The sequence below is a fragment of the Triticum dicoccoides genome, chromosome 6B (assembly GCF_002162155.2).
Source record: "Triticum dicoccoides isolate Atlit2015 ecotype Zavitan chromosome 6B, WEW_v2.0, whole genome shotgun sequence".
Taxonomy (NCBI): domain Eukaryota; kingdom Viridiplantae; phylum Streptophyta; class Magnoliopsida; order Poales; family Poaceae; genus Triticum; species Triticum dicoccoides.
This window is the reverse complement of record NC_041391.1, coordinates 472,854,134-472,861,905: the sequence shown is the minus strand read 5'-3', so window position 1 is coordinate 472,861,905 and position 7,772 is coordinate 472,854,134. Positions and strand designations below refer to the sequence as shown.

At 41.3% G+C, this 7,772-nt stretch overlaps 1 protein-coding gene across 1 annotated transcript; it reads left to right on the top strand.

Annotated features, from left to right (window-relative positions):
- Nucleotides 1-454: 454 nt before the first annotated feature.
- On the top strand, nt 455-5,982 carry LOC119322982. The gene is made up of 10 exons (XM_037596533.1): nt 455-789; nt 2,343-2,577; nt 2,752-2,838; nt 2,932-3,101; nt 3,444-3,586; nt 3,672-3,849; nt 4,035-4,632; nt 4,740-4,852; nt 4,936-5,179; nt 5,499-5,982. Exons 1-10 carry the CDS (start codon nt 584-586, stop codon nt 5,724-5,726), a joined length of 2,202 nt encoding a protein of 733 aa, XP_037452430.1. The 5' UTR covers nt 455-583; the 3' UTR covers nt 5,727-5,982.
- The last annotated feature ends 1,790 nt before the right edge of the window (nt 5,983-7,772 follow it).

The window sequence follows — 7,772 nt, the reverse complement described above, 5'->3', positions numbered from 1 at the left end:
GTAGTAACATAGAGTAGTAACATATGCATGCTACTAGTCTAAGTTACTCTCCACTATGACCAGCCTGAAGGTAGTAATATAGTCTAGGGATATGTGTATGTTACTAGTGTACTCCCTCCGTCCTTTAAAAAGTGTACTTCCAACTTTGTTGGAGGGTCAAACTATCTCAAAGTTTGACTGAGTTTGTGCAAAAATATATTAATGTTTGTGAAATCAAATAGGTATATGATAAAAGTATATTTTATCACGAATCTAATGCTACTAATTTGATGGCATAAATGTTGATGTATTATTATATAAACACGGTCAAATATAAAAAATTTTGACTTTTTAAGAAAGTTGGAAGTACACTCTTTAAAGGACGGAGGGAGTATGTTACTATGTATGCATTGTGGCTGGTCTAAGATACACCGCGGTGGAAACGCACGAGACGTGACGACACGGAGGCGAGGAAACGAAGACGGAAGGCAGAGCAACCGGCAGCACAGCCCTCAACTCAAAGCAAGGGGAAGAAGGCTTCCAGTCCAATCAAGCCCCAAAGGGTCAAGGAGGAGTCGAGGCCTCGAGGGAGATCGAGGTCGGCATGGGGATCGTGGAGACGTGGGTGCGCGAGAAGCCCATCCGCACCTTCCTCTCCCGCCTCTCCCGCCAGTCGGCTGCCGCCTTCGTCGCCTCCACCACCTCCCGCTCCCCCGCGGCGGCCGATGGCGAGGGCGGTGGCGGCGGCGCCGACGGAGGCATCCCGCAGCTCTCGTCCGTCGCCAACTCGGTCGTCTCCCGCTGCTCCCGGTGCGTACGGGCCTTCCCAACCTCAAACTCGCTCCGGTAGTAGCAAGGGTTCGAGGGCAGAAGTTCGATTCAAGCCACGCACTCTTTGCTCTTCGACTCACTCACCCAACTGTTGCTTATTGCTTGCCCCAAATTCGTTCGATCGGTTCATTTGAGGCGTGTGCTTAAATGCTCCATGGATATCTGAAATCATCTTAGCATGTTCAGCACCTATGATATGATTGCTCTCTGACTGTTAATTTAATTGGCTTAATTCGATAGGAAACGCATGCGTGCTTTTCTGTATTACTTTCTTTTCCCTTGTTTTTTTAAATACTATCGTGCTTTGATTCACATCGTCGGAAATTATTGTTCTCAGGGTGGGAAGAGTACTGGAATTGATGTACTGGAGTATCTTTTAGTTGGACACATGAATTTATAGGGCCCCAATTGGTCTCCCCTGACAGTGTTCCAGTGAGTCTCAGGGATTCACATAGTTTTGGTGTATGACCGTTGACATTGACTTGCTTCACATGCATAGGGCATGCCGATTTCGCCATTTTGGCTAGACTGCACATTCAATTGATATATTATGCATCTGGCAAGATCCACTGAAAACAACGATCAATCAGCATAGTCACACCACTACGGTTAGTCAAAATTTAGCTGCCATCTACTAAAATTAGCTCATATAGAGAGGATATGAGGCTGCTGATTTTCTCTACATAAACTGTTACATTCTGGAAATCGAGAGATAATAATAGCCAATTATTTCTGGACATTTGTATGACACACTTCGATACTTCGGTAATGCTCACATGTCATTACTCATCATATAAATGAGCAATTGGTGGTGATGGCCTGTTTGCTTCTACTTGTACTAACCGTGGAAATTGAATGGTGGGGCTGCTGATTTTCTGTGCATGAACACTTACATTGTGGAAACCGAGTGCAATAATAGCTATCCATTTCTTGACATTTATACGACACACTTCGATTTTGATACTCTGCTAATGCCAACATGTCGATACTCCTATTAAAAGTAATAATTGATTGTGCCATACTTTTCGCTACCAATGGTTGAGACAGATGGGATTGCCAGATTGCTCATCACCCAACTTAAATATGTTTTGCAAAGACACCCTGATCTATCACGAATTTGTGGATATGCCTAGCAACACCTCAATTCCATAAAGTAATTAGTCTAACATGTAGTAAAAAGTTGTGGCCCATAGCATCGCACCAGGTTTCTTGCTAGTAATTGCTTGATATACAGTGGTTCTTACTGTATCTGGTCTTGTTGTGAAATTAGAAAGTAAAGCAGCATAAGTTAGCCACAGTCGAATCAGCTAAATCCGAACGCACCTTTTTGATCAAGTCAAGTTCTATACTTTGAAGAACTTTGTAATTAGTCTTAAAAACATGACATCACCTTATTCGCTCCTAAAATTTCCACTATTATACCCTTCCATTCATATCGTTGCTGTGATGTCTGACAAGCTTCTACTTCAGTTCCTCTCAAAATGATTACTTCTAAAGTCAAGTGCTTAGTTTCCTCAGTTTTACAATTTCAGGATTCTTGCTGTTGCGACTGAGAACTTACAGCAAAGTTATGAGGCTGATTTCCCAGATAATTGTAAGGAACCCAATACATATGCCAGAGAACTATTAGAGTACTGCTGCCACAAAGCTCTCCATGAAGTAACTACACGTCCAGACTATTTGGCTGATATGAATCTTCGTCGTTTAATGTTCGATATGATGCTTGCTTGGGAAAACCCAGGTTCTGAGGAAGGATTGCTAAAAAATGTGAGAAATTTTCATTGCCGCAGTTGGTCACCATATACCATTCGTCTTCCCTTTTTTCTTTATCAAACAGTCGTGTTTGAAGCATAAATAAATAACACCTGCATATTCTGAAGAGAAATTTACAGTTCTAACTTTATGATATTCATCATTCTTTCTATTTATTGTGATTGTCAGAATTCTACCTTGTGTAATACCGTGGAGATTGAAGATGAAGACGAGGGATCAATTTTCTATGTGAATTCCACAAGTTTAGCTGTTCAAGTTAGTTCTGTTTACAAAACATTGTTTTTTTTTTGTTACGACCACATTTCTTCATGTGTGTGCACACAATGATTTAGTGCTGTTCATTTTTAGGTTAACGACATGAAGACAGTTGGATTAAGTGCTTTTACACGAATAGCGCCTTCATGCCCAATAATAGCTGACTTGGTTACTGTCCACAATCTGTTTGATGCACTTACATGTTCATCTGGTGGCCGGTTACATTATTTCGTATACGACAAGTATCTCAAAAGTTTAGACCGGTAAGAAATACAGTTGATAGATGATCAAACTCTCATCATTTATTTTCCCTACCTTTGTTGAAATCAATGTATGAATACCCTGATCACTGTTAGTGATGGCTTCAAATTAAATAGACCAAGTTCGTATTCTCTACAACTGTAGTTGCAGCATTAGGTGTTTTTATTGTGGAATTGGTACTTTATTGGTAGTGCTTTCTATTGCCCCAGTTTTTTTTCCAGGGATACTGAACCCTAGATTTAGAAGCTTTCCCAAACAAACCTTTTGACCAGGAAAAGGGTATGCTATGAATCTATGGTTGATTCAGTAAATATATTAAGAAAAATATCCATTTTATTGTGTAGGGTATTCAGATCTATCAAAGGAGTTATGCAGTCATCACTTGCTTCAAGTTTTAATCTTGATGCTGGGGAATGTATCTTAGCTATTGATGGTGACAAGCCTATTCATCCTGTACTGCAGCATATTGGGATATCAGCTTGGCCAGGTGAACTGACTGACTGGCATTTGATTTTCATTTTGCAGGCATGCTTCATTTCAGGAACCCACTAATCATCTCTTTATTTTGGCAGGAACATTGATCCTTACAACACATGCTCTTTATTTTCAGAGTATCAGAGTTGGTTATGGTGATAAGATTGTTAAATATGATTTAGCAACAGATTCAAATCAAGTGATCAAGCGAGATTTTACTGGACCATTGGGTGTTCGTCTGTTTGATAAAGCTGTGATGTACAAATCAAGCACTTTGTAAGTATTGAAATGGGAAGAGTTCTCTAGTACTCCCTCTGTAAAGAAATATAAGAGTGTTTAGATCACTAAAGTAGTGATCTAAGCGCTCTTATATTTGTTTACGGAGGGAGTACTTATGTTACTGAGCACTGTAGGTGTACTTTCATAGGTTTCCTTCAAAACTAACAGCACCATATTTGCAGAACAGAACCAATTTATTTCGACTTTCCTGAGTTAGGGAGCCCCTCACGAAGAAACTATTGGTTAGCAATCACTCGTGAAGTAATGCAGGTGAATAGATTTATCAGAAAATTCAACCTTGAAGATATTCAGAGAGCAGAAGCACTCTCAAAGGCTGTCCTGGGCATCTTGAGATACTCTGCTGTGAAAGAAGCTTTTCATATTGCTCCCTCTCACTTTAAGACAACACTCACATTTAGCTTAGCTGAAAAACTCCCAAAAGGAGATATGGTATTAGAGGCCCTATACAACAACTACTTCCAACTGTTGGACACTTCATTGAGCCATTTGGCAACAGAGCCAGCAGTTGACAAAGCACCGCAGACTCATTCTGTACCATTTTCATTATATGCTCTCTCTAGAATGGGATTTAACTTGTTGAATAGAAAAAATGAAACTGAAAAGGAGATAAGCTTTTGTGCTGTTTGTGTTGGTGTAACAAAATCTCTTGAGGCTGCTTTGCAAGAGTCATTTCTTTATTCTGAAAGAATAGAGGCAGCACGTGCTACGGTTGATCAAGTGAAGGTGGAAGGTCTTGATGCAAATGTAGCCCTCATGCAGGTGTGCTGATAAGATCAATTTAAATTGTTCTTTTCCAACCAAATATGATGTGCTGTACAAGTACAGTATTGCCATTTCATATCTGATGATTGGCCCTTATTTTGCAGGAGATACTTTTTTCGTTCATTCATGCAGGCAAACTTATTTACTCTTTAACCAAGTGGGAAGATCCTCTGAAATCATTTTTGTTCTTAGCTTTTATCCTCTATGTTATCCAAAGGTAATTTCGTTGTGTTTGCTGGATCTTATAAAGTATGCTTACGTATATCGCTTTGCTTAATATGTCTTTTCGTTGTTATGTAGCGGGCTTGTCAGTTACACTGTGCCCTCTGTTTTCGTAGTCTTTGCTGTCGTTATGCTTTGGCATAAATACAGTGAAGAAGGAAAACTGTTGGAAGTGCTTGAAGTAAGACCCCCTCCAACTAAAAATCCTGTCGAGCAAATCTTGATCTTGCAGGAAGCTATATCCAAGTTGGAAGATACCCTACAGGCTGTAAATATTGTTCTTCTCAAGTTCAGAGCTCTCTTGTTTGCAGCTGTTCCAAAGGTTTGCCCTTGCTGTTGCTTTTGAATATAAGTCTTGTTTATTGAGGGATATAGTCTAGCAAACTCGCAGTGCGTCGATAAATCTCTTGATGTGCTTACCTCTTTGATGTATTTTGTTTTACAATTTGACACAACTTAGTGATAACATTTATTTGACTCATCGGGTATGAGCCATTTCTAGCCCAGTGATTCAACCTTGCACATCATTGCAAAATAAGTTATCTTTGTAACTATACAAAGAGGTCTATACATATGTGATAGTTTACATCCAGCATTGCACATCATTGCAAAATGCTAATCTCCATATTTTCCCTATGCAGGCAACTGAAATAGTCGCAGTGGCACTTCTTGTTGCAGCTGCGGTTGTCGTGTTGATGCCTCCTAAGCATCTGCTCCTGATGGCAGTCCTGGAGGTTTACACGAGGGAGATGCCACTAAGGAAGCAACACACAGAGAAGTTCCGAAGACGAATTAAAGAGTGGTGGGCCCGTATTCCAGCCGCTCCTGTACAGATGATCAGACCTAACGAAGACAAGAAAAAGATATGACTATGAGCTCTGTGTCCATTGCAACTGAGAGCTCACGATTTTCCCCAATCGCCTAGGCAGCTAACATGTACAGATATCACCCCTGATTGCCCTATGAATCGTTTCCACTACATTTGTAGTGCTGAATGCTAATGATGTCTCTTGATTAACAATGTAATCATTGTACATTTGTCATTGTTATCGATGCATAAAAAGGTACAAATATGTCTATACAAACAGTTGTGTTGAATTATTGGGCTTCCAAGTTCCGATGCAAGTTCTGTAAGCAGAGAGTTCTCTTTTTGTTCCCGACTGCTATGAAGGTGCCTAGATCATGTATTGACAAACTTCAGGTGATCTGGAGTCCGGACAAGTTCCGAGCCGTTGCTTATGCGTGCTCTTTCCTGACAGTAATAAGTTGTTCGACTTTCTTTTTGTAAGTTATGTAAGCAGAGAGAGTTCGAAAATCAATTTCTGAGCCCGAGCTCAGATGATCCTGATGTCTACACCTCAACCTCACCTATGGATGCGTGCCATCCAGTGTATTTTGCTGCCGTATTTCATTTTATTTAGCCAGCTGATGGTTCGCATTGATTGCGACGGCTTGTCGTGTTGGAGAGGCGGAACAGGCTGTACCTCGACGGATCGGTTTTGTTTCTGAGCCCACCTGAGCCGTGCACTCACAGGTTTAGCAAACGGCGAGTTGGTGATGAATAAACTGTTTTTCACCCCTCAAAAGAAAAAGCAAACGGCGAGTAGACGAGGTCAGCTAGATGGATCACCTCTCCCTGTTAATGCAGTCATCGTTTTTGTCAGCAAGCCTGACACATTATCTACACGGAAGCCTGATCATGTGGCGTATTTACACGGGAACCTGATCATGTGTACGTCGAGTGTTCAATCCACAGGACAACTAGACACACAACAGATGCCGATTTACCTCATCCACTCCTTCGCTACTCTCTGCTGGCACACGTGTTGTACTCCAAGCACTAGTTGCAGTCCCAATAATGTCATCTAGACCACATTAAACATATAGTGTTCTAGTAGAACCTGTCAGTCCCAGCCCTAGCTGAATGAGGCCACCAGAAGTAAGATTCAGATAAACCTGACGGCCTCTAGCAGAATGAGTCCAGCAGAAATAAGATTCAGATAAAAGACTGAAGCACCCAACTGAGTGAAGCAAGTACACCCAGTTTACAATTAAGCAAGCATCATTCTACAAATGATCAGGAAACATAGTTTAGGTCTAAAAGTTGGACTACTTATCATGACTCTTGAAAGTGAGGAACAAGCGCAGAGCAATGCTCACACAAACACACTAGAAAATCCTCGTAACAATAGAACAGAAACAGTATTTCAGACTTCATTCTACAAAAATTGCAAGTTGTCCGGCAGTGCCCTTCCATACCGCAATTCTTGCACTTTTCAGGCTTCCGTGGTTTCTTCGGTGCATCCCCTCTTTCAGGGGAAGTAGTCCATTTGTGCCCCTCGCACCTACATATGCTGTACAATCTGATCCGCTTATTCAGACCCTCGTACGGTGCATTCTCTCTTCTACTTGTCGGTCTCCCGACCCCTCTTTGCTTTTCTGGAGCTGTTAGGCCATGGAAAGCATTGATGCTGGTCCTAAACTGTTGAAAGAAGTTAGTTACCCTTAAAACGTGGCTGCACAACATCCCAGTGTGCTCGAACTGACCGCATTCACACGAGGTATTTAAGTGCGCTTTCTGAAATTGTACTTATCTAATAGCATGTTCCACGCCGCCTCAAACTCATCTTCAGTTAACATGTGGTTGACAACCTTATGGAATTTAGCCTGGAAATCAGACTTCTTCGTGCACAGTTGCCGTAATGTCTCCTTGACTTTCTTCAGCACATGCCATTTGCACCATCTGTGCACAGTCCCCGGATAAACTTTCTTGATTGCCACCTCCATGGCTCTGTTCTGATCTGCAACCATGAATGGCAAGAGTTAGGTCCAACGAACTATTCATATATATGATCATTCTAAAGGAACTTGAACATTCTTTTCATAAGCATAGTTTGTGAAAAACTCTAGTTGAC

Coding starts and splice junctions, on each gene's coding strand:
- LOC119322982 (XM_037596533.1), top strand. CDS start 584: ATGGGGATCGTGGAGACGTGGGTGCGCGAGAAGCCCATCCGCACCTTC. Junction 4,633..4,739: donor CAAATGTAGCCCTCATGCAG/GTGTGCTGATAA, acceptor CTTATTTTGCAG/GAGATACTTTTTTCGTTCAT. Junction 5,180..5,498: donor TGTTTGCAGCTGTTCCAAAG/GTTTGCCCTTGC, acceptor TTCCCTATGCAG/GCAACTGAAATAGTCGCAGT.